The sequence below is a fragment of the Macaca mulatta genome, chromosome 1 (assembly GCF_049350105.2).
Source record: "Macaca mulatta isolate MMU2019108-1 chromosome 1, T2T-MMU8v2.0, whole genome shotgun sequence".
NCBI lineage: Eukaryota > Metazoa > Chordata > Mammalia > Primates > Cercopithecidae > Macaca > Macaca mulatta.
The window spans coordinates 37,657,621-37,685,350 of record NC_133406.1 but is presented as its reverse complement, the minus strand read 5'-3'; the positions used below and the strand labels follow the sequence as shown (position 1 = coordinate 37,685,350).

At 53.8% G+C, this 27,730-nt stretch overlaps 1 protein-coding gene across 1 annotated transcript; it reads right to left on the bottom strand.

Moving 5' to 3' along the window:
* Positions 1–387: 387 nt before the first annotated feature.
* LHX4 (LIM homeobox 4) lies at positions 388–27,277 on the bottom strand. The gene is made up of 6 exons (XM_077982117.1): positions 27,065–27,277; positions 26,690–26,910; positions 8,511–8,713; positions 3,587–3,741; positions 3,121–3,292; positions 388–947 (listed from the first exon to the last, which is right to left on the bottom strand). The coding sequence occupies exons 1-6, from the start codon at positions 27,275–27,277 to the stop codon at positions 553–555; spliced, it is 1,359 nt and encodes a 452-aa protein (XP_077838243.1). The 3' UTR covers positions 388–552.
* Between the last annotated feature and the right edge of the window lie 453 nt (positions 27,278–27,730).

Sequence of the window (27,730 nt, the reverse complement as noted above, 5' to 3'; positions counted from 1 at the left end):
TTTAATATCAAACTGGCCATCAAAGTGTTCACTAACCTTTAATAACTGATCTTTTCATTTTGAAATATAGGGTTCAATATGGGTGGTCCAGAAATCACTTTTATTTTACTCAAGGGCTGTGTGGCCTCTACCTCAGGAATCTCAGTTCTCATGAGAGCAGTATTTTGGGAGGCATTGCATGAGACACACCAGTTGGAGCAAAGTTCCCAAAGCCCAAGGGGGCCTATCACAGTCACCTTGTGCTACCAAAGCACTGAGCAGGCAAGCCCCTAAGCAGAACAGGAGGGGAGAGACCCAACAAGCCAGTGTCCCTAGAGCTCTAGGCCATTACCCCCTGTGCTGTGTTCTGAGATGAGGCTGCTCTCCCACTGCTTCCCCAGGAAAACAATGCCCTGTGGTCTCACAGCCTTCTAGGAATCAGCGGAGGACTTCCATTGAAAATAATGGAAATTCACATTGGCGTACTTTCGATCCTTAAAAGGTAAGTCTCTTTTGATCCTTGAAGATATTCTCTCAAGCCAGGATGGCAGGTAGGGTGGGGAGGAGAGAAGTTTAAAAAGGAGGATGATCCATTTCATCGAGCCAAGAGGCTGGGCTAGTTGGAAAGTCGGGATAGCCTACACTGCTTCCTGTGGAGATGTCAGAGGTGGGTCCCCCAGCCATGGCTCTCAGCGTCTGGCTTACTCCCTGCCCTGCATGCGCAATGATGCCCAAATTACTGTCCACCGTGTAATCCAGCCCATTGAGCAAAGGAGCGTGGGATGGCAGGGACGATATGGAGGATGGAGACTGGGGGATTCCATAGGGGCTCCCATCCCTCAAGTCCTGATAGGATTGTCCTGTCCCGTCCATGGAGAAGCTCCCATTCATTAACTGTCCGCCTGTAACGTCCCCCACGTTGCCATAAATCCTATTGGTGTGGCCAAGTTCTGAGAGAATTTGATCCTCTGTGGACAAAAGAACGGAGATTTATTGTCAGCCGCCAGGACTCTGATGGTCCCCTGCTCTTCACAACCTAGGAATACATGTGACCAAGAAAGACACCCAAGGACGGCAGCTGCCTTGCAGCCAAGCATGGGTCAGACACACCAGTGTGGCAGCCTGACATCCAGAGGCCAACCCAGGCCAAGGAGAAAAACAAGAAACACCTGCAAAGACTAAATTCCCAGGTCCCAGAAGGATGGTCAAATGTTTGGTGAGCTCGCTGGTCCCTTGTGGCTCGTGTACTAATACTCTGGCTACACTGAGGAGGATGAATGCCTAAGACTGGGTGGGTCAGATGTCTCCACATCACGAATGGAAACTACATACTGACAAGATTTACCCTGAAAGCTTTCAAGCTGAGAAAGGGCTTGGTTTAGTTGGTTGGGAAGCAAGCAGGCCCGTATGGTCAGGGAAGCTGAGGACCACTCTTGGACATCTGTACAAAATCCTCTGGTCTATCTGGAAGAGAGGTTCAATATCAGAGGACTTGGTTTCTGTCTGTATTCAATAAACTCTTCACTGGGGACAAGGAATTGACTTGATTAAGGCAAATGAACCTTCTTGTTTCTTGAAGAATTTCATTAAAGGAATCTAATGGAATCTTTGCCACTTGAAAGAATTGATCTCTCCAACAGAGGTGAGCAGTTTTAGTCTTTGGGTAATTATTCCCAGAGAGACCAATGATAGGTCAGCCTAGGGACCCACCTGCATCCAACAGAAATGAGCTTAACCATCCAGTATGTTCTAGGTGTTGACTTCAACAGCCCAGATGAGATTAAGTGACTTTCCTAATCCTGCCAAGAAGCCTAGAAGGTGAGCATTAGTCCCATGAGCGGTCCCCAAGGCCCCACAGCCCCTGTATTCTGAGAGGAGGCTGCCCTCTAGGGCTCAGCTGACCTCTGGGCTGAACTACAGTCCCCCCAGGGCATTGTGGTCCTGGCAGGCAACTTGTTCCATCCTCTGTCTCACAAACTTCTTTTTCTAATTCCTACGCACCAATCCCTAAATAAGGCCTCCCCAGACTAGACTTCAACACCCCATCCCTTCTGAGGCCTGCCCCCCATTCCCCTTAGAAAAAACATGGTGGGGGGAGCTCATGCTCTTTAAAGGGAACAGGAAGATGAAGGCTCCACTCCACTGTCAAATGGCCTTGAGTTAGCCTTTTGCCTTTACCTGTCATCCCACATGACCAGGGCCCTCTGCGGGAGCCGCAGGCTCCTTGTGGAAACAATCATGCCTTCCAGGTATACAGATGTGCCAGGCTTTCCCCAAGCCCATCTATAGTCGGTTGTGTTCATTGATCCCCACAACGCAGTGAGAGGGGCAAAGATGGGGTATTCCCCATGGGAATACTGGGGCTCAAGAGAAGTGAATCGATTTGACAGAGCCGCGCTGGAAACCAGGTCTCTGATCGCCAGTGGAGTACTCTTCCCTTCCCCCCTCCGCAGAAGACCTTCCACATTTGGGAACTCAGTAACTGAGAACAGATATGATTCTTTGCAAACAACCTGAGGATTCACAACATGCAGTAATTTGCAATTTTGCTGATGCACGAATTTGAATATAGCGCATGCTGCAAAGCTTGTGTGCAGGGGACAGAATGAAGTGAGTGGTGGGGGAAGGGGGTTCGGAAGTGAAGCCAGTTCCCCATCTCACATGCACTCACAACACTGATTTCCCAGGAAAAAGGGCCTGCAGAGCATGTCCTCTCCACCACCATGACTGGAGGAAGGGGTGGCTCTAGGGGACCATCAGAGTAGGCCAGTGTCCCAGCAAAGGGGACAAAGATGGGAGAGGGGCTAGGGGCACAAGGCTGGGACCCGGTCCTCTGTTCATAGCTGTGTGGACTGATGAAGGAGGCCCCAGTCAGCAGGAGGGGAGGGGAGGCCTTGGGGCCACAGGACGAGGCCTGGCCCATCCCAGCTTCCAGACCTCAGCAATCTTGTTTCCTACTCCTGTCCCATGGTAAAGGGCCACTACCATTTCCCCCACCCTTCACTGCAAGTCTTAAGGAAAAGCCTGTGTTTGGGAGGCAGTTGCCAAGGCCTCAAGAAAGATCCCTCCTGAGTGCCAGGGATTACAGATTCCCAGGGGACTTTCCTAAGGCCTTGGCCAGGCCCCTCCAGCCCTGCTCACCTCGGAAGCTCAGCTCACTGTCACTAACCCCACAGTCCTCTGCAGAGCTCTCCTTCTCCTGCTTGCTGCCGCCCCGGCTTCTCTTGACGCTCTTATAGAACTGCCCCCAGCGGTGCCGCCCTGCATCCTTCTTCAGGCGTTTCTCTTTGGCCCTTCTGTTCTGAAACCAAACCTGCCACACAAGCACAAGGGACACACTCAGGGGCGTCCACCACGAACCCAAAGCCCCCGGGACCCCCAAGGCAGGCGGCTGGAAGCAGATTGAAGCCTGAATGGAGCGCAGGTCTGGGAGTGCCGTGAGCCCCACCCCCTCTCCCCAGGTGGGCCTCAGAACTCTTCAGTTCTGGCAAAAGCCCTGGGGTCAGGCCCTGAGCCCAACCACCAGTGAACTGATGTCACTCAGGACACCTTCCACCCCATCCCGGGCCTGGGATCCCCGGAGGGCACAGGAGTGCTGGCATCTCACCTGTACGACCCTCATGTCCAGGCCTGTCTCTGAGGACAGCTGCTCCCTCACGTGCCGGGCAGGCTTGGGGGAGTTCTTGTACGCATTCTTTAATGTCTCCAGCTGCTTGGCTGTGATGGTGGTCCGGGGCCGCTTAGCTCCGGCCTCTGAGTCATCTGCAAGGGAAAACCACTGCTTACTGGCTTCGGCCTATCTGCAGCAGCTGCGCCTCCTCCCCCACCCTCCTTCCATCCTTTCTGCACCTAAGCCTGCCTGCTGTAGGCAGGGCAGTGCGAGGCGCAGGGGACATCAGAGTGGAGAGGTCCCCAATCTCATGGCACCGGCTCCTGCACCACAGGCCTTCCCAAGCCACTGGAAAGTAAGGACCGCAGTCCTTTCTCTGCTCAGCTCCCTGCTCCTCCCCTCCCCTGCCAGCCCAGCTGCGTAGAAGTCTCATCAGACTGAATGAATGCACCAATTCCACACATGTCCCTGTCATGACAACCACTCTGCTCGCACATCCTCGTGAGTTCTTGCCAGAGCTGTGAAGGTGAACAGCCAGGCTGAAGTCTGTGTTTCAAGCCGCCCCGAACACCTTCCTCTCTCTCTCTAATGGGGAGTCTCCCATTTCCCCACAGCCATGTCACCTTGGCCCTGGCGTTGCTGGGCTCACAGCCAGGGGTGAGCTTGCACACCCAATAGTGTCTAAGCAGGTTTCTAAGCTATGGGTCAGAACCCACTCGTGGGCTGTAAAGTCAACTTAGTGGACCAAAACTAAAAGAGGAAATCAGATGAAGAGAATGGAATGGAATGGCAAGATCATTTCATTAACCTTTAGTTTTTATTATATGAATGTATGTAGTGAGATGAAATATCAAATGAGTTTTACCGTGGATCATAGTCAAAATTTTTTGAAAAAACTAGTCTAAGGAATGTTCTGGGCAACACATTGATCAACACAAAGTCCTCTACAGATTTTGAGTGAACAAGCTAAAGTTCCTCTTAAAGTCTGGTTTGTTGCATTCAAAGTGAGGCAGAGAGAGAGGCACGTGGGTGTGTTCAGAAGCACAGATGAGCGGAAAGGTTTGTTTCTTCTCCCAGCACTAAGGCTTACTGCCCTTTTCTCCACAGTGCCCCTGGAGGACACAAAGAATAAAGTCAGCAGCTGGCCCGGGCAGCTCTGCTCCCTGTGCTTGCTCCCCTGTGTGCCCCTGAAAGTGTCTCTGTGCCATTCCTGACTTCCTCTCTGTCTTTTCTCCTTTCTTTCAAGAAAACCCTCTCTTAGAAACAATAATAGCCAACATGTGTTAGCACCTACCATGTGCTGGTGTTGACTAAGGACTTTATATGCATTCGGTCCTCACAGTGTACAAGGCTCTCCCTGGAGTCAGCAGACCTGGCTTCCATGTTCTTGCTGAGTGAGTGACTTGGACCAGTAACTCACCTCCCCCTTGGAAGCCCAGAGGGCAACACAGCCTGCCCTGGTCTTGGGAGGCACTAGAGGAATGAAGCAGCTGTGCGGCCAGGACATGCGTGCACACAGTGAGGGGTGCACACAGTGAGGGGGACACACCCGTGCCTTCCCTTCTCCGTGGGCTGTTTTCTTCTCTTACGTGGCCACTGTCATCCCAGAACTGCTGTGGCCCAACTCCCTCCCTGAAGCCCCTGCCGCAGAGATGACACTACTTAGAGAGTCATTCCAAAAGACAAAGGGGAACCTCCAAAATGCCTTCCTTTTAATTCTGAAGAGTCAGTCCCTTCTGTGCATATTTATAGTCTACACGGGAGTGTCTGATGCAACTTTGAATTATGCAAATGGGAAATAGTGTACTTGTATACAGTCTTTATATTAAAAACTGTGAAATAATGCAATCACCAAAAATGTTTTAATTCCTCGAGAATCACTTAATTTCAAAATAGCTTGGCCTGGGAAATTAAATTCTTTTCACCACAGCCAGATGGCAGCGCCGCTGGGATAGACCGTCATCCTGGTTGGTGGCCCGCTGGTTCGGCCCTGCTACTCACACGCACAGGACTTTCTTCTTGCGATGATGGGGACTAATATGCTGTTATTTTAACATTCACTGTTATTATAATTTAAAATCTTTTTTATATCCTATAACAATGTCATCCAAGTATTCATTAAGTAGCAGTGGCAGTGCTCGTGCTGAAAAATGTACCCAAAAATCAATAACTTTGGTACGGAAGTTAAATGTGATAAAACGCTATGAGGAAGGCCAAGGGAGCCCATGATACCCTGGGCTGTTAATTTAGGAGAGAGCGTTCTGCAAGGTATTCAAGATAATGCTGAGAAAATAAAAAGTAGCATTAAAGTAAAGATACACTTCACTGGTTATGGATTTATGTGCTCTCAGAATACACCACCCCCACCACACACACACTACATTAATTCCTATGGGAAAATTAGTCTTAAAATATGTTAGTTTTGAATGATGCAGGGTTTCCTAGAACTTGTCCCTGGCATAAAATGCAACCTCATTATATTGAAAATGCAAATATCCAGGGAGACAGCACAAGTGAACAAAATCATTCACACTAAGCTGCAAGTAACTGCTCTGAGATCCTTTGTTTAGCTAATGGGAGGGAACTGTAAGCCTGCAGGAGGGCTGAGAGTAGCAAGGAGGAATTAAAACAACCTGAAAAGACAGCCAGGCATTCTGCAGTGGACAGAAGTCCCCGCTGCTCCAAGGATCACCGATTGCCCAGGACAGAGGAGCCCTGCCTTGCTGACAGCCAGGGTGGGGTCGGGGGAAGGACCTGGGGAACAGGTCAGAAATACTGTGTAACATTCAGCTGCTTTAAAACCTCGAGCACACCTCGCCTCCCTGTTTGCACTTCTCTTCCACGTTGGTCTCACTCATTTCACATCGCATTTCACAAGCCTCATCCTATTTAAACCTCAGGAAAACAGCCCTACGTGGCAGATGCTATGATCCCCCATAGACAGCTGAGAAACCGAGGGTCAGCCAGTTCTACAACTTGCCAGGAGATCTCCCTGTGTGGGGGGATGCCCAGCCAGCTTCTGACAGCAAATTCAGCATCTTCCCACCATCCTGCAGAGGTCTGCTGTGGTGCAAATATTCATCGATAAAACTGTGAACACCACAATGTCATTCCCACCTCCCCAGCCAGATTCTGACCAATCTACATTTGTTTCTCTCATCTCTTGAACCACCCACAACATCAGGAGATGCTGAGCTGAGAGTGCTCAGAGTCCAAATGAGGCCTCTGATGAAGAGAACCAGCTGCAGGCCGGGGAGGTCATGCCATCTTAGTATCTCTGATGAATGACACCAGACTTCCAAAGGTGTCTTGGTATCTCTGAGTCCATCTGCTGTGATGGTTCATCCCTGACAAAGTGCCCTAATCTCCCGTGACATCACAATTGACTTCAAGGCAGTAGCATGGAGTGAGTGTTAAGAGCAGATTAGTACCTACAGGCACAGAGCCTTGGGATGGGTTTGCAGAGGCCGCAGGTCTCTGGAGGAAGGAGGTCAAAGGCCTCTGTCCACCCTGAAAGGCCAGAGCTGTGGGGGTGGTGGAAGGGGAGGTCCTCAAAGAGACAGGAAGCCCTGCCCACTCCTGCTGTGGACCAAAGCCAAGCCCAGCTCCAGCTGGCTCACCTAAAGGGCCCTCATGAATCCCCCCTGCTTCCTCACCACCACAACCCCCTTATTTTATACTATGTTTATTGAACAAAAAACCAATTTCTCCATTATTGATCAGATCTGTATAACATATGTGTGTGGGCCCAGAAGAGATCTAGAAGGAGATACATAAAATTGTTGCTAAATTTTTTTCTCCTCAAGCCCAGAGCTGTCAACAAGAGTCATTTTTGCACAGTAACACCCTGAGTTGATCAAAATTCTAGTCAAAGGCCAAGGAACTCGATGTCTTGTGTGTTCACACATCTGAGATTATCATGTTGGGTTTGGCCAAATCCCAAATTCAGAGCCAGGACCTGACCCCACGGCCATGTGGGTGCATCTGGGAGTGAGGCCAGAGGTGGGGCTGCAGGAATAAAAGTGTCCAGCTTGGCCTTGCGAGGGGAGCATGAGGAATGTGTTGTTCTGGGCTCTATCCTGGAAAGTCCCCGGGCTGCCCAAGACCATGGCATGCAGGGTGAGAGCTGCTGCTGCCAGGCCAAGCCAGGCCTTTCCAGGGGTGGCTGCTAAATGAGGGACCTGACTTCAGCCTCCACCATGCAGAGCTTCTGCTGCCACCATGGGCAGTGGCCCTGGAGTAGTTGTGGTGAAGCGAGAGGGGGGCTATATTGAAGTGGGTGGAGGGAGCTGTATTGCTGAGATGGAGCCTCCCTGAATCTGGCATGCGTCCCGCCTCTTCATTTGGCACTCACCGGGCACTTGCTGTAGAAACACCAGGAGCCCCTGCCCTGGAGGAGCCCACAGTCTGAGAGGGGAACAGAACACAATTAACTGAAATACAAGATGTGTGAAGTGTGCAGAGGCCAGTGCTGGGCTCTCCCCGACGGCCTTTGAGGCAGGGCCTGCTGAGAGGTCCATGTGCACCGTGATGTGCAAAACTAAGTGGCAGCCCCACATGTCCAATACAGACCAAGCTCCCAGCCGCCCCTCAGCACCCCAGCCCCAACCCAGGGGAGGAGGCCGCCACCATGGTAACATCCAGGTTCTTGGCTGCTTCTGAGCCTACCACGGAGACAGGCAGGCTCTCAGGAACCACGGCTGGATGAATACTTCCATGCAGCCGGCGAGTGCTAACGGCCGGGGAGGTGCTCAGCATTAACTCTCAGTGTGGAGATCCGGGATGCTTCTCAGAGGTGGCGGTGCATGAGTAGGGCTCTGAGGGATGCGCAGGTGGGATGCCATGAGAAGGGCACCTCAGGCAGAGGGCGTGGCCCGAACAAAGGCCTGGAGAGGGGACCATGCGGCGCCACGCTGCTTACCGTTCTGCTTGGCCGTCTCATAGTCTTCCTTGCACACCAGCCGCCCGTCCTCCATGAGGTAGAACTCGTCCCCCGTGGCCAGCTGCCGGTTGCAGATGATGCAAGCAAAGCAGTGCAGGTGGTAGACAAAGTCCTGGGCCTTGCGGACCACCTGGGTCGGGGGGATACCCTGCTGGCAGGCTGTGCATTTGGTGCCGAAGCGCCTGTCAGGGCAGCAGGAAAGGATTAGGGCACACAGGGAGTGGGGCATCTGGCTTCCCCCAACTTCCTGGAGCCGCCTCCCTCCTACCCCACCATTCTGGGACTCCATGAGCCTCACCCCCCAGCCAGCCAGAGCTTACCGTCTGGTCCTCTCTGCCTCTATCTAGCTTCATTGCTTTGTGCCTGGAACTCTTCAACCACCAAAGAAGGGGCTGATGAGAACTAGAGACTCCCTCAGGTACCTTTTCCAAAGCTGATGCCCCCGGTTCCGGCTGTCCGATTAACACCCATCAATTCACAGGCGCACCAGGTGGACTTTCTAAGTCCCTCAAAGCAGGCTGTCTCCCCCCGCACCTCCCGGCTTCCTCGCCCTTATGGTTGATCCCAGAGGACATCCTCACAGGGAACTGTGTGTGCCACAGGCGGGTGTGTATAAAGCACCCAGCAACACCTTCTCACACGCTCCCAGGGAGGAGGCCCTGCCTGGCCAGGGGACAGCACGCTGCGGAGAAAACGCACTTTGTCAGCAGAGCAAGGCTCTCCTAACAGCTGTTCTCTCTCCTTTGCCTCCATTTCTCCCCTCACCTCCATTCTGCACACTCAAAGCCCTCTGAGCCTGCCTCCATCCCCTTCCTATGCACGCACAGCCTGGGGCATGGTGGTTTGGGAAGGGCTCAGAAAGCTGCACCTTTCAGCCCCTGCAGCATTCGGGACAAGGAGTCTGCAGATTGCACTTTGGAAAACGCCGCTTCAGACTTCTCCTTGGTCAGCACCTTTCCAGAACAACACTGAAGAGGCCACCCACTGCCACCAAGGCAGCTTCTACCAAGGCAGCCGGCCCCTGCCAAGGCCGGGAAGGAAGGAGAAACGGACACACTGAATGTATAGTCCAGCGGGGTTGTTTCCGCTCCCTTTCCCCATTCCGATCACAGAGATCAACAGAGGCGCAGCAGCAGTCACAGGAGACAAGGGAAATTTGGGGGCCGACAGGGACAGTGAAGGAGGGTGCGTGGCTGCAGGTGAGCCTTCCCTGCTTCAGGAGGGAGGCGGGAGGCATTGGGGAAGCAAGGGCAGAGTTTAAAACAGCAATCAACCTAATTATTCATGACATTTCACACAGCAGAACTTTATCTTCTTCAGGATGAAAGACTTCGCCTAATGGATCTGGGGAAGGTTTGATTTTAATGGTCCTTTTAACTAATGCTTATAGGCAGCCTGATTTCCCCTGAAAGGACAGTACATATTTCATCCACATTAATACCAAATAAATTAATTATGGTCATGGCTATCATGATGAATCCCAGATTAATGCAGAATGATGGGTCTCTTATGCAGTAATGATACCTGCTGAGGGGGCTACAGGGGCCCAGAACAGGCACGGCCAGCTGCAGCCTCAGATGCCCCCCACCAGGGACACGGCATCCTAGAGAAAAGTGGGGGTTCTCTAAGTCTGCGTGGGTAATCCCGAAAGACCCAGAGCGTACTTCAGGGACACTCTTCTGAGATGGCTTTGAGAAGGGTGTTGGGGTGTGAGGGACTGATACGTGACTTGGGAGGACCCCAGGCTTCTGAATTCCAGGACTGCCTCTTGGTTTTCAGGGAGATGGGGCCCCTTTAGAGCAGGAGTTCTCTACCTGAGGGTCAGGATAGGCCTGTCAACCACCTGCTAAGTTGTTCAAAATTGTGCCTCAGGAGGGGACCTGGGCTTTTATCAGATTCTCAAAGGGATTCAGGACCCAGGAAAGTAGAGTTAATATTTGTTGAATAAATAAATCAGCAGATAAAGCACCATACTTGCAGAGGATGTGCATGGAGATGGCCGAGTCTGAGGATGGAGAACAAAGCACACAGTCGGCTCTGGACAGTTCTGGACCTCCCAGAACACAGGTGAGAACCAGACCCTCCACAACTGCTGCGTAACCACATCACCTGGATCAAAGAGGAAGGCTGGCAGGCGCCTAGATCTAGTGTGTGTGTGTGTGTGTGTGTGTGTGTGTGTGTGTGTGTGTGTGTGAGACAAAGAGGAAGCCTACACATGTGTTACTAGAGAGTGTTTTCAAAAGGCCTATATATTTGATATCCAATCCTGGCCAGTTTGCAAAGCAGGTACTAAAATGAAACAAGGCACCAGATGCGGTGCTTCTTAAAGCATGCCTGCAATCCCAGCACTTTGGGAGGCTGAGGCAGAAGGATCACTTGAGCCCAGCCTGGGCAACATGGTGAATCCCTGCCTCTACAAAAAATACAAAAAATTAGCCAGGTGTGCTGGTGTGCACCTGTAGTCCCAGCCACCTGGAAGGCTTAGACGGGAGGATCACCCGAGCCCAGGGAGGTTGAGGCTACAGTGAGCCGAGATCATGCCACTGCCCTCCAGCCTGGGCAACAGAGTGAGACCCTGTCTCTAAATTAATTAATTAAAATGAAACAAGACCTTCATCATGCTTGTTGCGAACCCTCCCAATAAACCACCCAAATCTGGAGAATGTGTCCTAACCAGAGACCCAAGGAGAGGAGGGCTGAGAGGAGACCCTGGGACAGAGGGAAGAGCCTTCAGCAGCCTCCTCCACAGGGGCCACACTGTCCCACTAAAAAGCAGGCAGGGCTTTCAGTCACCAGAGGCCCAGTTGACACCAGCGCACTAGAGACATGAAAGATAACGGGGGTATAAATTTAATCTGCATACCGACAGTGATTCATGCATGAGGGTGGCAAGTGCACAAGAAAAATGAAAAATAAATGGACTTCCCCACCAGCGTTTTTTAGCAATTGAAGCAATTTTCCTGATTGTGGGATTTATACCAAAGAGAAGTAGAAGTGGCTCCTCATTACCTTTTCCCCTGGAGCACAGCCAGCGGGACCCTCCCCGAGGGAGCCGCATGCACCCCCTTGGCCCACAAGGCTCCCCCGGCCCAGCCCAGCCCTGCAGGGCACCCTCCATCTCATCTCCAGTCGGAGCCAGTGGATCTAGAATACAGGGCATCCTACAAGAGTGTGCCTGTGATGGAGACACTGTCCCTATTCCCAGATCTTAGAATAGCCAGAGTCACAGGTAAGAAGGCCAAGGCCTGGCAGGTCACATGACTTGTCCTGCAACAGGCAGTCATGGCTAGAATTCCCTGCCCCACACGAGGTAAAACTGTGAACCCGGCTGCTACACAGAGAACCAGCTGTCTAACCAACTGGACCAAACATGAAGGGCGCTGGGGGTGAAGAGGGAAGGGCTGGACTCCAGCCAAGGAAGAGGGCTCTCGAGGGCTTTTCCAGGCAGCACCCCTTAATACCGCCCACTGGGCACCCACGCGGGGGCATCGAGAGCACTGGCCTCACCCTTCAGAAAGATAAGCCTGCTGCCCAGTCCCGCCAGCCAACCGAGAGAGCGGCTGGAGCTGATCCAAAACCACAGAGAAAATGCAAGGAAGGACTTGCTAATGGCTCATATTATTTTCCTCCTGTAACCACCACCACTGGAAATTCTTTTATCCCTGCCCAGCACATAGTAGACAAGCCACAAAGACCCAATGAATGAATGAATGAATGAATGAATGAACGAACAAACTGCTTCTTAAAGCATGGGCCTGAGTAGTCGGGAGGCTTGGCTCTCCATAACGGCAGCTCTTTTCTTTTCTTTTTTTAAAGTTTGATATTAACTTTATTCTATTTTTGGTAGAACTTTAAGTACAGAAAGGTTTATTTCCACAGGCCTCAGAAAATGGGTAGAAATCACAGGACATCTCTCTTCCCACCAAAAAAGAAAAGTTGCGTATTTTGGTAAGTGTTTATCCTAGAGGGAAAAAAACTGAAATTTACATTAGCAGTGCTGTGCAAGATTCTTACATAAATCAAGACCTCAAACCAGCCTGCAGTGGAAATTTTCGTCCTCTTGGACAGAAGCCATAGCTGATGAGCATGACAGGGAAAAGGAGGCAGTGAAGACAGGTGACAGGCACCTGGCAGGGAAGGAGGATTCAGGAATGCCAGGCTTCTTGGAATGGTGTGTTGCTTTTCCTTTTTTTTTTTTTTTTTTCCTTTTAAAGTCATCTCTGTAGGAAGGTGCTGGGCAGGAATCCCAGAGAAAGAAAGGTCCAAGACTCCTTTAACTGCCCTGGATGAAGGGCACCGCTACAGCAGCTAGTACCAGAGGCTCTCCTGTCTCATGGTTGAGGCAGACCCAGGACAGAATAGTGAATAAAAGGAATGCTTATGGGAAACCATTCTGCATGGAACACTAGATGGCCAAGCCTCAGCATTCGGTCCAGTGCAACCCTTGCTCGCTTGTCAACAGTGAAAAATTAGTTTGGTTAGAAGAACCATCTGGAAACACACCAGCTTCTGCTACCTTCACGCTCATTGTTAGAAAAAGATTCACCAGTGTGAACACTCTGATCTGTTAATTCCTGGGACTGTTTTCTTCCCAATGGACTATCTGTTGGTAGGATAACCCCCAAAAGCTCAAAGCTAAAATGCATCATCAATCCTGGTCGGCGGTTCCTTAAGAATGGACTGGCGGCGTGGTTGAGCCGATATGGACAAGCTGCACCTTCCTGCAGAAGATCAACCGAGCTGCTCTCCCACCCCAAATCTCAGCCTGAAGTATATTTCAGTGAAGGCAGGTAGCTGTGCTTCTCAGAGCGGAGCAGCAGTTTTAAGCTCTTTTCTTTAGGGGTGAGGGGATCTCACTCGCTGCCCACACTGGAGTGCAGTCCACAGTCATAGCTCACTGCAGTTGAACTCCCCGTCTTCCCACTTCGGCCTCCTGAGCAGCTAGGATTGCAGGCACACGCCACCATGCCCAGTTCATCTTTTAAGACATTTTTTTTTGTAGTGATTGGGTCCTACTATGTTGCCAAGGCTGGCCTTGAGTTCCTGGTCTCAAGTGATCCTCCCACCTTGGCCCCTAAAGCACTGGAATCACAGGTGTGAGCCACTGTGCCCAGCCGTAAGCTTTTCTAAGAAGGGCATTAAGTCCCGGGTTGAAATGAGGCCCGTGGTTTACTAAACCACAGGACTTTGCATCCCACTTGCTGTCGCTGTCACACTGCCTCCATGACTGTCTCCTGAGCTCCCAGCCTGAAAGGTGGGTACCGTGACACCTTTTAACAGATGAGAACTGGGGCTCAGAGAGGCGAGGTGCCGACCCTCAGCTCCCACGGGCAACGAGCAAGAGAACCGGGGTTTGCAGTCGGTGCTTCTGACACAACACAGTGGGCATGCGGTGGGCATCAAGGGCGGCAGACCCGGCCCTGGTGCCCTGACCTAGGCTGGAGCTCGAGGAGACACCTGTCCCCCTCCTGCAGCTCTGAGCCCCATGCATGAGGCTCCTAGCCCTGCAGTGCTGGGCTGGCCAGGGGAGCCCTCACCCCCTGGTGTGTTAACCCCAATATACGTAACTGGCCCACCGTCCACCTTCCACATCCTCCGCTGGCCCAGGTGTGGGCAGAGAAGAGCTGAGACTTCTCGGCTGACTCTCACGGGCTGCTCCTGACCCCAGGAGAGGACCAGGTCTTGTGTGCCGGGTCCCAGCCTCTGCACCTGAGCTCTGCCTGAGCTCCTGCTGCTGTTGACTTGTCCACCCCTGCTGTTCCCGACCGCCTGGCTGGGCTGCTCACCAGTGCAGGACCCGCTTGAGGGTCTGGACCCTGTAGAAAGGGGGCAGCAGGCAGGCCCTGCAGGCACCAAGCCTTCTAGAACCAGGGGCGCATAAATCCGACACCCTGGCTGTCTGGCACATTCCTGATAAGTTCTGACCCCTGAGCAGACCCACATGATGTACCACAAGTGGGTCACTGCGACACTGGTGATAAAGGCAGCTGCCATTCTTCTAGCACCAACCTGTGTCCTGCGCAGAGCAGGCCCTGCACATGTGATCTCATCTGACCCTCACCTCCAGCCCGCAGCCCTCAGCCCCAGCACCCGCCCTGTGGCCGCACTGCCACCCTGCTCCACTTGCTCCTGCCTGGGTGACTTTAGCTCAGGCTCACCCTCACTCCCACCACACCCTTGGTGACTGCAGTCCCCACACAGACCATCCTTTTGGGCCCTCCCTCTCGATTCTTTGATCTGAAGGCTGTGGCCTCCACCCTCCCTCCACTGCTCACTCCCCCAGACCTTGTTACCAGCAACTGCCACAGCTCCAGGGGCCACTTCTAACCCTCCCACCGTGGGATCCCCGCCATTCTTCCAGCTCCCCAGGATACTGACTCACATGACCCAGGGACTGCCTTTCCCCCTGGGCTTGTCACCGTCCCTCGCTTCCCTCCTTACCCAGCAGACCCCAGAGTGATGCCACCTGTCCCTCCCCACACACCCTGGAAGCTGCCCTCTCTCAGCCCTGTGCCTGCCCCACCCCAGCACGGGCATCCACAGAGCCAGAAAAGCAGCCCCTGCCCACCGGGCTGATGGTGCCTCGGGGCCGGGAGTCGAATGCACCTCCCCACCTGCTCCCCAGCTGAGCCCCAGGCTCAGCTGCTGGCCGCCCTCCCATTTCCCACAAGAGGGAAGCCCAGTTTGGACCCTCCCCACCTCTCACTGTGCCATCCACTCGCACACCCAGGGCTCCAGCCCCCACCTGCCACCCACAGGTGAACCACACGCCTCCACTGGACACAGCTCATTCCTTCTCACCTAATGAGACTCCCAGCAACCATCCCCTTTGCCTTCTGTGTCATTAGCTTCCCCTCTGCTGGCTCCTTCCACTCATATACAGGCACGCTATGATTCCTGCCTGCCTCCCTTCTCTACCGCCCACTCCCTGTACCCTTCAGGGCAGTGCCCCACTCATCCAGTGTTATGCTGCAGCCCAGCAGTCAGCTCCCCTCTCCCCAGCCTCCCGGGCCTCCCGACACACCTACTGTTGCCTCCTACACTGCGCTCTCCAGCCTCTGCTCCTGCTCCTCTTCCTCCCACACCTCTTCTCTGCCCTCCCCACTCCCCTGGGGATCTCACCTCCAGCCCAAACCCCTGGGCTCCAGACTGGGGCTCCACTGCCTCCTCAACACGTGGATTTGGAGTCCAAAACCAAACTCCTACCAACTCCCTGCACCCCCTGCTCCTCCCATAGCCCTTCCCATCTCAGACCACTTCCCATGGCTCAGGCCAAAACCTCTGGGCATTCATCCCCATCTGATCTGTCAGCAAATCCTGTTGACTCTACTCAAAATAATAATAATTATTATTATTATTACTATTATTATTATTATTTGGAGACAGGGTCTCGCCCCGTTGCCCAGGCTGGAGTACAGTGGTGTAATCACAGCTCGCTGCAAGCTTGAGTTCCTGGGCTCAAGAGATCCTCCTGTCTCAGCCTCCTGCATAGGTGAGACAATAGAAGTGAACTACCACGCCTGGCTTCTACTCAAAATTATCTCATGTTGGGGACCACTTCTCACACCTGCACGGCCCTCCCTAGCTCAGGCTGCCGTCAGCCGGCAGCTACAGCTGTCTCCTAACAGTCTCCCAGCTTCCTCCGCCCAGGCCCCCACAGGCGCTTCTGCGCATGGTCGCCACAGTGGGCCTGAGTCACACCCTCGCCCTCCCCTGCTCAAATCTTCCAGTGGCTTCCACCTCACTCAGGGTCAAAGCCACAGGCCCCCTAATGGCCTCCAAGCCACTATGGCATCCCGGCCCCATCGCCTTTCCAGCTTCCCTCCTCCACTGCCCACTCCACTCCACCTCCTCCTGGGGCCGGGCACTGCTTCCCTGCTGGCACACTCTCCCCCCAGGTACCTGCATTTCCTGCAGGAATGCTCACTCCTGCATTTCCTGCAGTGGTCCCGTGAAATGTCACCTGCTCAGGGGGACACCCCTGGACCCCTCCCCTCAGCACTTCCTTGCCTGTTCCACAGCACTCACCTCAGTAGATGTGCTGTGCACTTATTGCTTGCTGACCATCTCTCCCCCTCTCTAGAAGGTTCTACAACAGCAGGGTCTTTATCTGTCTTGTTCACTACTGAATCCAGGGCCTGGCCCAGGATATATGCCCAGTGCATGTGTGAGGAATCAATCAGTGAGTGACCCAGTCCTGCGGAATGCTTGAAGGCCTGTTCTTCATTTGGACATGAGGACACTGAAGATCAGAGAGGGTTAGTAACCGCCCTAGACCTCACAGATAAACGGTGGAGCTGGGATTTGAACTCAGTGCCTCTCCTCTGGAATGTCTCCCTTACTCTTGGCTATTGAAGGCAGTCGGTGGGGGCCAGCTCAGGCCCCATGTCAGCCTCCCGCATGTGGAACTGCCACGGAACGGTGCACCGCCCTGAGGAAACAAAATACTGCACGAGTTGATTTTATGCTTTAATTGCTTGGCGGTGATTTACTGCTGGCCATATATTTTTTTCCCAGCTGACACTTCTCTACATGTATTTCTTTTATCTATCACCACACTTGACAGGAAAGTTGCTGATATTTACTGTTACTGTATGTACCAATATTTCCAACATATATCACCGCCCACTCTAAGGCCACAGCCATGTCACGGGCACACAAAGTTCTGCCCCAGAATGGGCAGCCTTCTCCAGACACAGATGGGCGTCCTATTTGGAGAGGGCCTGACACCAGAGAATCTTACAGCCTCCGCCCCCATGTCATACACACACAATCACACATATACCTCCCCAGCCCACAGGAACAGCAATCTGCTTTTTATCAGGATTTTAATCCAATGTTTTTATTTTTAAAGAATATTCGAGGCCGGGCACAGTGGCTCACGCCTGTAATCCCAGCACTTTGGGAGGCCAAGGCAGGTGGATCACGAGGTCAGGAGATTGAGACCATCCTGGCTAACACCGTGAAATCCGGTCTCTACTAAAGATACAAAAAATTAGCCGGGTGAGGTGGCGGGCGCCTGTAGTTCCAGCTACTCGGGAGGCTAAGGCAGGAGAATGGCGAACCCGGGAGGCGGAGCTTGCAGTGAGCGGAGATCGCGCCACTGCACTCCGGTTTGGGCAACAGAGCGAGACTCCTTCTCAAAAAAACAAAAAGAATATTCGATATTATCATGTTGAGATGAATGCTGCTGGAAAAGCTTTAAAACCAGTGACCTAGTCCAAGGCCCTAATTTCACAGAGGAGGAAACGGGGCCCCAGAGACAAGCAGTGACTTGCCCAAGATCACACAGCTCCATCCACAGCAGGAAGCGGGTGAGAGCCCAGTTCTCCCTTTCATTTGGCCTCAAGTCCTCTCCTTCCCTGCTGGGGACAGATTTGCTTGAAGAGGCAACGGGACATGCAGGACCTGAATCCCTTCTAGAAGAGTGCAGACCTCCAGCTGTGCTTTTGTAAACAAGCACGGAGCATGTCATATGCACCAGGCAACTTCATGCGAGACATCTCATTCAAACCACACACCTGCCCTTGTAGGTAGGGATTAGTATTCCCTTCTTTCTGACAGCCACAGGCTTGGAGCAGTCAGCTGCCTGGCCCAAGGTCACTCTCCCTCGTCTCCCTTACTTCCCGCAGCACCTCATCTGCCCTTCTCACTACAGGCCAATCAGCCTCTGCCAAGCTGCTAACTCAGCTGTGACCAAACTCTCCTGTGCGGGAAATGCACTGGAGGTGCTTACTGAGAGAACAGCCACTTTTGACTCCTGCTTCTGGGCCCGGAACCCATGCTTTCCACCCCCACGGAAGGCCCAATGCAGTGGTGGCACAGAGCACTCCTACAGAAATCCTGTCACCTATGCTCTTAGCCCACCTGGGCATCTGCAGGTCACTCATCAATTGTCAGAGTCCCAAAGTCCCTCAAGACTGAGGGCGTCATTCTCCAAACAGGGCATGGCAGACACCCGCAGGAACTGGAATAGGTGTGTGGGAGAGCGGCCCCCAGGCTGACCTGCTGTCTCACCCACAATGCCCAGCAGAGACCAGCCCTGTGAAGAAGCCCATGGCTTCTCAGAGTGGGGCTTCCACAGACGCAAAGGCCTCCGGGGACCAGAGTGACAAACTAGACACTGGCTCTAATGGGCCCTGGTGTGACCTGGGCCAGAGGACCAGCAGGGAATAAGGCTGAGCCAGATCATGGGCCCTTGAATGCCCAGCCAGGAGGCAATGGGGACAACGTGACCAGATGGGTGGAGGGAAGGGACAGACGGGCTGAGGAGGGAAGGAGGGGAGAGGACCGCAATTAGCGAAGTTCCAGTGGTGCAGAGACCCAAAGACAGGGGCCTGAAGGCACAGAGGCTGCAGGAATGGCCAGAGAGGGCCTTTTGGAGTGGGGAACCCTGGCGTGGCACCTGAATGGCCGGGGTAGGGGTGAGGAGAGGAGGGTGAGGAGAGGAGGCCGAGCTTCAGCAACAGAGGGAAGGCAGCTGCCTCTGGCTGCTGTGCTGTGCCTGGGCCAAAAGAGGGCTGGCCACAACTTCCACTCCCACGTCACCCAGATCCCGCTGGGGACCCCATTTCCACAGCCCAGGTGCATCTGATCCCCAGGTTAATTTGCAGCTAGGTGACTCCAGACAGATTCCTCTAAGCCAGAAAGTCCCTGAGATGTGGCTTCCACAGATGTCAGGAGGCCCTCACCCCAGGCCCCACTCGGGGAGGGTGGCCCAGGCGATTGCAGCTGAACTGCACGCTCTGGGGTGGGCAGACAGTCCTCCTCCGACTCATCACCTCCTGATTTACGGCCTCAGTCCCTGGGGGAGCTTCAGGGCTAAGTAATTGCTTCTGCCTTGATTACAGGCCGGCACAAATGACTGTGGGCCTGGTCCCACCAGTGTGTTTGAATCTTTCAAATGTCCACACGCACAGCCACTATCCGGACCATCTGATCGTTACCTTAAAAGGTTTAATTTGCTTAGCGAGGAAATTAGACTATAAACTATTCAGAAATTATGGAAAGTCACACATCAAAGAGACCCACCCCTGTGCGTTCCTTAGGCACATTCTGCTAGAGCACTGTGTGTGTGCATGTGTGTGTGCATGTGTGGGTATGCATGTGTGTGTGTGTATGCGTGTATGTGTATGTGCGTGTGCGTGTATGCGTGTGTATGTGTGTGTGCATGTGTGTGTGCGTGTATGCGTGTATGTGTATGTGTGTGTGCATGTGTGCGTGTATGCGTGTATGTGTATGCGTATGCGTGTGTGCGTGTGTGTATGCGTGTGTGTGTGTGCATGCATGCATTGTGTGTGCATGTATGCATGTGTGTGCATGTGTGTGCATGTATGCGTGTGTGTGCATGTATGCATGTGTGTGCATGTGTGCATGTGTGTGTGTACATGCACGATCGTGCCTGCATGACCTGGCAGGTGTGTGGTTATCAGAAACAATAAGTGGCTCCGCAAAAGTCTGACTCCACACTGACTCTACAACCAACCCTAGAACTGAAGCTGCCTCTTTCTGGGGCAACAGGGCACGAGAAAGCTTGAGACAGTGGAAAGCCACCCAGGCGCAGGCTGGCTCCTCCCGCCAGCGCTGACCCGGCTCTGTGATGTGAGCGCTGAGGGCTGAGGTTCCTGCCCACAGCTCTGGACCACACAGGGAGGGAGAACATCCCGTGAGGAAAACGCAGGCCGGCTCCTCACTGAAGGGTGGGCCTTTGTTCAATGCCCTGACCACCACTACCACTGACACAGCCTGGCCAGCAACCTCAGCACCCCGTCCTTGCCAGCCTGGTCCCAGGCCCTCCTGCTGTCTTCTTTCCTCCTCCCTACGTGGGGCACCGTCTAGACGCCCCTCCTGACCTTCCTAAGAATGGACTGAGCACTTCCTTGCTGCCTCTGACTCCGTCCTCACGGTCACTCAGAAAAGTCAGTATTTTTCTTCCCCCTTTAGAGATGGAAAACGAGGCTTGGTGATGTCTAACACCCCAAGTTCACACTGGACTCAAACCCCACACCTGCTCTCCATGAAGCCCACCCCGCAGAGAGGTCGAGCCTGTTTTTCCCTATATTAGCCGATGTCCTGTGGGCAGCTGCCCCCTGCCAGATGAAGAGCAGAGGCCCTGGTCACCAGAGTGACTGGGCTGAGGTCACCAGTGAAGCCCTGTCTGCAGCCAGCACAACCACCCTGCAGCCAGGCCAGGCGGAAATGCGCTGTTCTGGACTGCAGGGATAAATGGGAGCAGCTCCCAGGCTCCCAAGGACGCTGCCTACCTGCCCTTGGCGGACAGCCCACCCACGGCCTGCAGACTGGCAGGCTGGGGGAGGGGCACCGCGGGGAGCAGAGGGAGAGCCTGGCCTGGCCCAGCAGCCGCACAGCTCCCCTGTGACACAGCGGCCTCCATCAGCGAGCCCCCGGCGCACCCATCTCTGCCTGCCTGCCTCGTGAGGGCCTCAGGGGCAGGGAGACCCCTGAGAAGCATGACATTTTAGACAGGAACCTTCTGGGGTGGCAGCACCCTCAGAACACCCGAGAGTCGCTCCACACCCCTCTGACAGGCAGATGGAAATACGGAGCCCCAGTGGCTGGGGGCACAGATTGAAGCCCCCCACAAGCCTGGATTGTCCTTGGCTTGCCCTTGACCTTCCAAACGTGTAGGAACGTTGCCCTCGCTTCAGTTCCACAGCTGTGTTTGTTTCCACTCCATAATGGTTTGTTTCTCAACTCTCCACAGAGATCCACATGGCAGCTTTCTCCCATGGACCACGGCCCACCCCGTTCTGCCAGAGGCTACCCCACCTCTCTCTGAGGAGCTCCAGGCAGTTAAGAGTCATCTCCATGGGCAGCTTTCAAGGCTGGTACAGGGGAGACCAGGAGAGGCCAGTGCAGGCCCCACCCTGAGGGAACTCTGATGACCTCTGACCCTGCAGGGCTGCGGGTCAAGGGCCCACACAGCAGGGCCTGAAACCCGGCAGTGTTTACAAAGCACCTCGCATTCTGCTGGACCTGGGTCACACACGTCTTCTTCCTAGCTCGGTGGGTTAGTGTGAGCTCCTCTCCGCAGACAAGGGAATGAGGCTCAGAAAGACCTAGTCACCTGTGCAGACAAACTGCTAATGAAAGATAGGACAGGAATTCAACTGAGCTCTTTTTGGGTTCACCAAACCCCTCTGCTGACAAAATCACTCCCTTTGAGAAATGCTCCTGGGTGCCAGGGCTCTTAGGCACTGTGAAGAGGACAGAGATGCTCAGAGATGCAAAGAAACTTGCCTAGGGGCACCGAGCTGGCTGCCAACAGGCAGCACTTCAACCCAGCTCCGAGAGCAGAGGACCTGGCGGTCTGTGCTGTGCTCCAGAGGAAGAGAGCTACCTGGCTCCTTCCGGGACCCACCTGGTGACAGCAAGGTGAGCCAGAAGCCCCACTCCCAGATCCCTACTCTCTCTGGGCCCTGGGTCCTTTTTGAGGAGACATGGGAAGGACCCATGACATGCTGGACACATGGTCTGGAGAGGACCTGCTTAGCAAATGCAACACGAGGAGTCATTGCCCCACAGCTTGGGATTCAAATTACAACAGGCCTTGGGACACCCTCCGCACCAGGGCTGGGCTCTCCTGATGCTTGAAGCCCCCACTGAACTCAGAACAAATCGCAGCCCCACTGTGCTGCCTCAGTCAACTCAATGCCTTTCTTCTTGGGCCTCAGAATTTTATTTCGTTTGGAGAAAGGACAGCCAAGGACACAAGCAGCAAAAACAACAAACGACAGCAAAAATCAGTCAATGTTACCAAGCAAGATAGAGCTTAACAGCCCCCAAAGAAAAATGCAACCACCACAGAGTACAACTTCCCAACAATCCTTCTTGCCTCCTCTGTGTCCACACCAACACCGCCCCCTGCTGCCAGTTACCAGCATCGCCACATGCCCAGGAGGAAGGCTGGGGAAGTCCTGACCTCCCAGCCTCCTTCCACTTTTGAGATATGACAAGGTACTACCCACCTCCCTCGGGTACTCTCCACATCTCCGTATTGATCTGCAGAACTTCACGTAGAATATGACAGGAGGATGCCCCCTGGAGTTGTGCAAAGCAGTGGCCGTCTTCCTTGTTATGGGCAAATAGATTAAAGTATTGATCCAGGAACTTAGGACCACAGTGCTAATCAGGGAACCAGTGAGCCCTGCCCCCGCCTCTGAACAGGGCTAGGAGGAGGTTCCAGAAAGCACATACTTTTCCTTTTTTCTTTTTCTTCAAGGAGTGTGGAAAAGGGACTCTCTCTAACTCTGACCAGGTGTCTTCCAAACCCCACAGCTAAGAGCCTCTGAGGTCTGATGGGCAAATTCAAGTATGTGGCACCTGCTATCCCTCTCACAAGGTGGCCACAGATGTGACTTCTATAGCCGAGGGTGAGAGCAGGGAGGGACCTGGGGATCCAGGGACTGCTTGCCCCCTCCTGCCCCAGCATGTTCTCTGTCCTTGCTGTACCTCCACTGTGTGTGCCCCCACATGACCTCTGAAAGAGACGCCTGGTGACATCTAATGAGATGGGATGAAGAGCAGGCTGCCCCAGAGCCCCAGGTGGCCAGCAAGTCCCAAGACCCCTGGGGATGGGAGGTGGGACCACTCAGATGCTGGACAGCTTGGTGCCTCCCTGTCTGTACCTAGGACGGGGCCTGCAGCTGTGCCTTCCTGTACCAAACAGCCCTGGTCCCCAAGAGCTTGGCGAGGGTTATGAATCCATCCACTGAGGACTTCAGAGCCGCCTGGTCTTCACCTCGGGTTGGCCCTCCATTGACAGCAAGGAGAATCACTTCAGCTTTGAACTCCCCTCCTCACAGCACCCCGTCACAGAGTCAGTGGCCCAAACTCAGCACTAAATCTGTGGCCAGCTCCCCTGCATTACAGAAGGACCCAGCCCTGGGAGTAGGTCATTTCATGAAGCAGAGCAGTGCCAGGAACAAGGGAAGTCACCGTGGCTGAATGATGGGCCTGAGCATTCGCAAGCAGTCTGGGCCTCCCTCACTCAAAGACGCCTTTCAAGATACAGAAGAAACTGGTCACCAAAGCTCGTGTAAATTCACTGGGTAATTTACTTGTTGCAGCATCAAACCCAGCAATGGCAAAGTGCAGAGCCAGCGGCTTACGCAGGGGACAGAAAAATGAGTCACAGGCCTTTTCCTTAAGCCAACAAGGAAGATAAACCAAGCACACGAGAAATGGGCAAACCAAAGCATTCTGCGCTGGGTCACCCGGCAGAGGGGACAGACAGGAACCGATGGCTGCACTGGGGATCTCGCCTGCTGCAGAGCTGGACTCTGAGGGCCCTGGAAGGATGGGAGTCCTGGAGGGTGGGCACCGTCCCTGGAGGACATGCACTGCCTGGGCTGGCGTCTGGAGGCGGCAGCCCGCCAAGCATGCCTGGGAATGGGGCGTCCTGCCTGGTGGGCGTCAGGTACCTGAGGAAAGCAGCGGGCTAGGACTGGAAGGGAGCGCCAGTATGAGGCTCTGATGTGCCAATGCCTCTGGCAGGCTCTGTGGCATATACAGGGCAGGGGCAGGCCTGGGCTTGGGCTGTAGGATGGAAGGCTCACCTGGCGGAAGGCTCACCGGGTGGGAAGGCTTGCACACTACAGGGAGGTGAGTGGAGGGACCAGCCAGAAGGTTTCTGCTGAGTAAGGCCCCAAAAGTATCCAAAAGAGGGCCAGGGCGTGGGGCAGTGGAGGCAGGGGCAACGGCCCAGGTGAGGAACTGTTCTTGTTATTTCTGGTCTTGGGCCTTTGGCTCATGGGCCCGTGGAGATCCCTCCTCAGCACACGCTGTGGGCGCTTCCTGAGTCTATAGGGAGACCCTCTTTCCTGGTCATTACTTCTCCCAAACCCAACCACACGCCTGCACTGCCACCACCTTCCTCTCCACCCTCCCTTTCCAAACCCGGAGCCAGCCGCTCAGGGTCCAAAAATCAGACATGGCCCTGAGGAAACACTGGGGGTGCAAGGCGGCCCTCTGGCGATGAAGCCCTGGGTCAGTGGCCCTGACAGGCTTTGCTCGTACCCCACAGGCTTCCCTCAGCTGCCACACTGGACCAGTCAGAAACTGGTGGGCCCTGAGGTCTGACTCGGACATTCCAGCACCTACCCTGCCCCAAGATGGGCAAGCGGAGGCATGACCTCTTGGCTTCCCAAAGGTGCAGGCACACACACCTGCATACACCTCATCACAGAAGCAGGGCAGCTCACCCGACCCCAAGGCCAGGCCCTCCCACCTGCCTCCTCCTGCCCTCTTCACACACACATTATGTTCACATATGCACCCGGGTGCACAACGCCCGCGCGCGCGCGCACACACACACACGCGCACACACACACACACACACAGTGAAATTCACCCCACCCAGGGTCCCGGAACAGCTGCTGTGGTGCTTGGCCATTACATCATAGAGGGAGGAAAACAAAGGCAAACTCCTGTTGCCCACTGAGAAAGGATGTGGCTAGAGGGAATGGAATTGCATGAATGCCAGAAAAAAGGAAACTAGAGGAGGGTGAGAGGTGGGAAAGCAACAGGAAGATTGTGAGAAAGAAGAGCAGTACACAAAAAGCTCAGAGGGAGGACCAGAGGCCTGTCCCTCCACCCAAACATGAAGGACTTGCTGGGCGCCCGTGTCACCGGCTGCCCCTGCCTTCCTATAGTCAACACACACTCACACACACACACACATTCACTCACAGCCCCACACACACTCACTCACACACACACTCACACGTAGGGAGCAGCACATATCTGAGCAAAGTACCATGGTGACAGTGAGTGCATCCTCTGCACACAGCCAGGGAGGCAGCCGCACGCAGTAGTTACCAAGATTTTTAATGTGCTCTTCAACTCATTGCACTAAAGAAATATGAGCATCCTCAGATATTCAAACCACTTATTCTCTGTAGTGAAACCTTTGGGAAGATGTGGGAGAAATTGTGTTCTGTATCCGGCACTCACATTCCTCCCCATTACTCCCCTCAACCCCCATCTCCCGAATACACAGCTTCAGCATGAGGTGCCTCTGTGGGGCTTGGTTATCTGGGCTGAGTGTGCTCAGGCCTTGGCGAGCCTGCCCGGCAGCCCCTGGGCCACCCAGGCTAGTGTGACTGAACACAGGGCTCAGCGTCACTGATCCCTGACCCCCACCTCCCGCTCTTGGCTTCGCTTGTTGCCAGCTGCGCCACGTCGGCTAAGGCACCCACATCAGTGCCTTGGGTAATAGATTCTGGGGGAGAAGTCGAGGACTAAATGCCATGGAAAACACCTTCCAGGAGGTCTTCTCACCCTGACCCAAAGCTCCAACAGGAGGTTTTTGATGAACCCCACCCCAGAATGAAAAATCTCACAGTCTTAAGAGCTAATAGTGTCAGGCACTGTCCTGAGGACGTGATGCATAAATAGACTTATTTAAAGTTAATAAAAACCTCCTGAGGTAGGGACTATTACTGTGAACCCCATTTTACAGATAAACAAACTGAGGCACAGAGAAGTTAAGCAACCTTCCCAAGAGCACACCGCCAATAAGTACATTCAAATTCAGGCAGAGTCTGGACTCAACCATCACACGAAACTGCCTCTTTCTTGATCATGTTTCCATATAAAGTGACGACACTGACTGAGCCTGGCTGTGCCTCCTGCCAGAAGCAACTCTTGCAAGCCTCAAAGGCCCTTGAAGCAGGCTGTGTAAACACAGCCATGGAGATGCTTCTAGATGTGGACACGAACCTAAAAGCACCTGCTCTGAAAGTTGTGGTAATGTTACGACCACATGCCCTGAAGTGCTAATATATCAGGACAGAAAGAAAGAGCAAATCTTTCTGTTGCTCTTTGGAGCAGCAAAGGAGATCTGCAGGACTCCTTTGTCAACCACCCTGGAGAAATATGGCCCAAAGCCTCTGGCTCCTCACCCCTGCCCCATGCAGAGATCAAATGAGGCCTAGAGGCTGGACCTCCGGCAGTGATGGGCCACTGATCAGAAGGGGGAGCTCAACAAGGGGCATCCTCTCAGCTCCAGGACTTACCTGCCCCTCCCAGAGTGGACTCTCCACCCTCCCTGGCCTACCCCGCTGCAAACTTCCCCCTCACTGCATGGGGAGAGGCAGAGACAGGCCAGGGCCACGACAGGGACCGTTCTGACTTACTTGAAGAAGTCCTCCTTGCAGTAGACGCTCCCGGCCCTGGAGAAGCACCTGTCCGCCAGCTGCATCTGGCAGTCTGCACACTTGAGGCAGGAGCTGTGCCAGTGTCTGTCCAGGACCTTCAGGATGAACTTGTCCAGGATGTGCTGGTTGCAGCCAGCACACTGGGGGATCTCTGTGAGGAAGAGGAGAGAGAGGTACTGTGAGCCTTCCACACAGCCCTGCTAACCAGGCCAGGCCCTGGCAGTTGCCTTCCCATTCTGCTGGTGGTGGAAACAGACATGGCCCAAACCACAGAGCTGTTGCATGTAGTTGCACAGGTTGTACACTGCACACAAAGGTGCATGGTCAAGGGACAAGTGGGGACTGAAAGCCAACCCTTGCTTTGCTGGCCAGGCTGTGTATTCTGGCTTGGGGTGACTTTGGCCCAGAGGAGTCATCCGTTTCTAAGGGCACCACAAGGCTAGCCGCAGAAGCTAAGCCATTTATGTCAGCTGCAGTTCCACAGCCAACAGGCCAGGAAGGCTCAGCAACATCCACCTCTGTTTCCACGACATTTTCACAAGTGATTGGAAGCTCTGCTAAAAACATCAGCCCCCAAAATAAGCCCTGCCTAGGCCTGGACTAAAAGGCCATCTGTCCTGAAAAGCAAATGATAAATACGGTGTGGGGGAGGGGGTGGGCAGTGATCGAGGTCCAGGCCTGAGGGTGCTCTTGTAGAGAAAATCTCAATATTTTAATGAACTGCAACCGATACCATAGATCGGCTGGATCAATACCTCATCCTAATGTGCCTTCCTGTGCTGCAGATAGGAAAGCTAGAAACTGCTTTTCCAGATGCCCTTGTGGCTCACATTTTGAAGATGATTGAGTCTTCCAATCAAACGCTCTTGGGAGAGACTTGAATTCAAAACTGAGCTAAATGTCAAGACAGTTGAGGGACAGGCTCCCCTTGTGCTGATGTGCGTCATGGCGGAGGCGATGAGGTGCCGTGTTGGGTGTTGCACTGTCCTGCTCAGTCACGGCAGAGGCAGTGCAATTCGG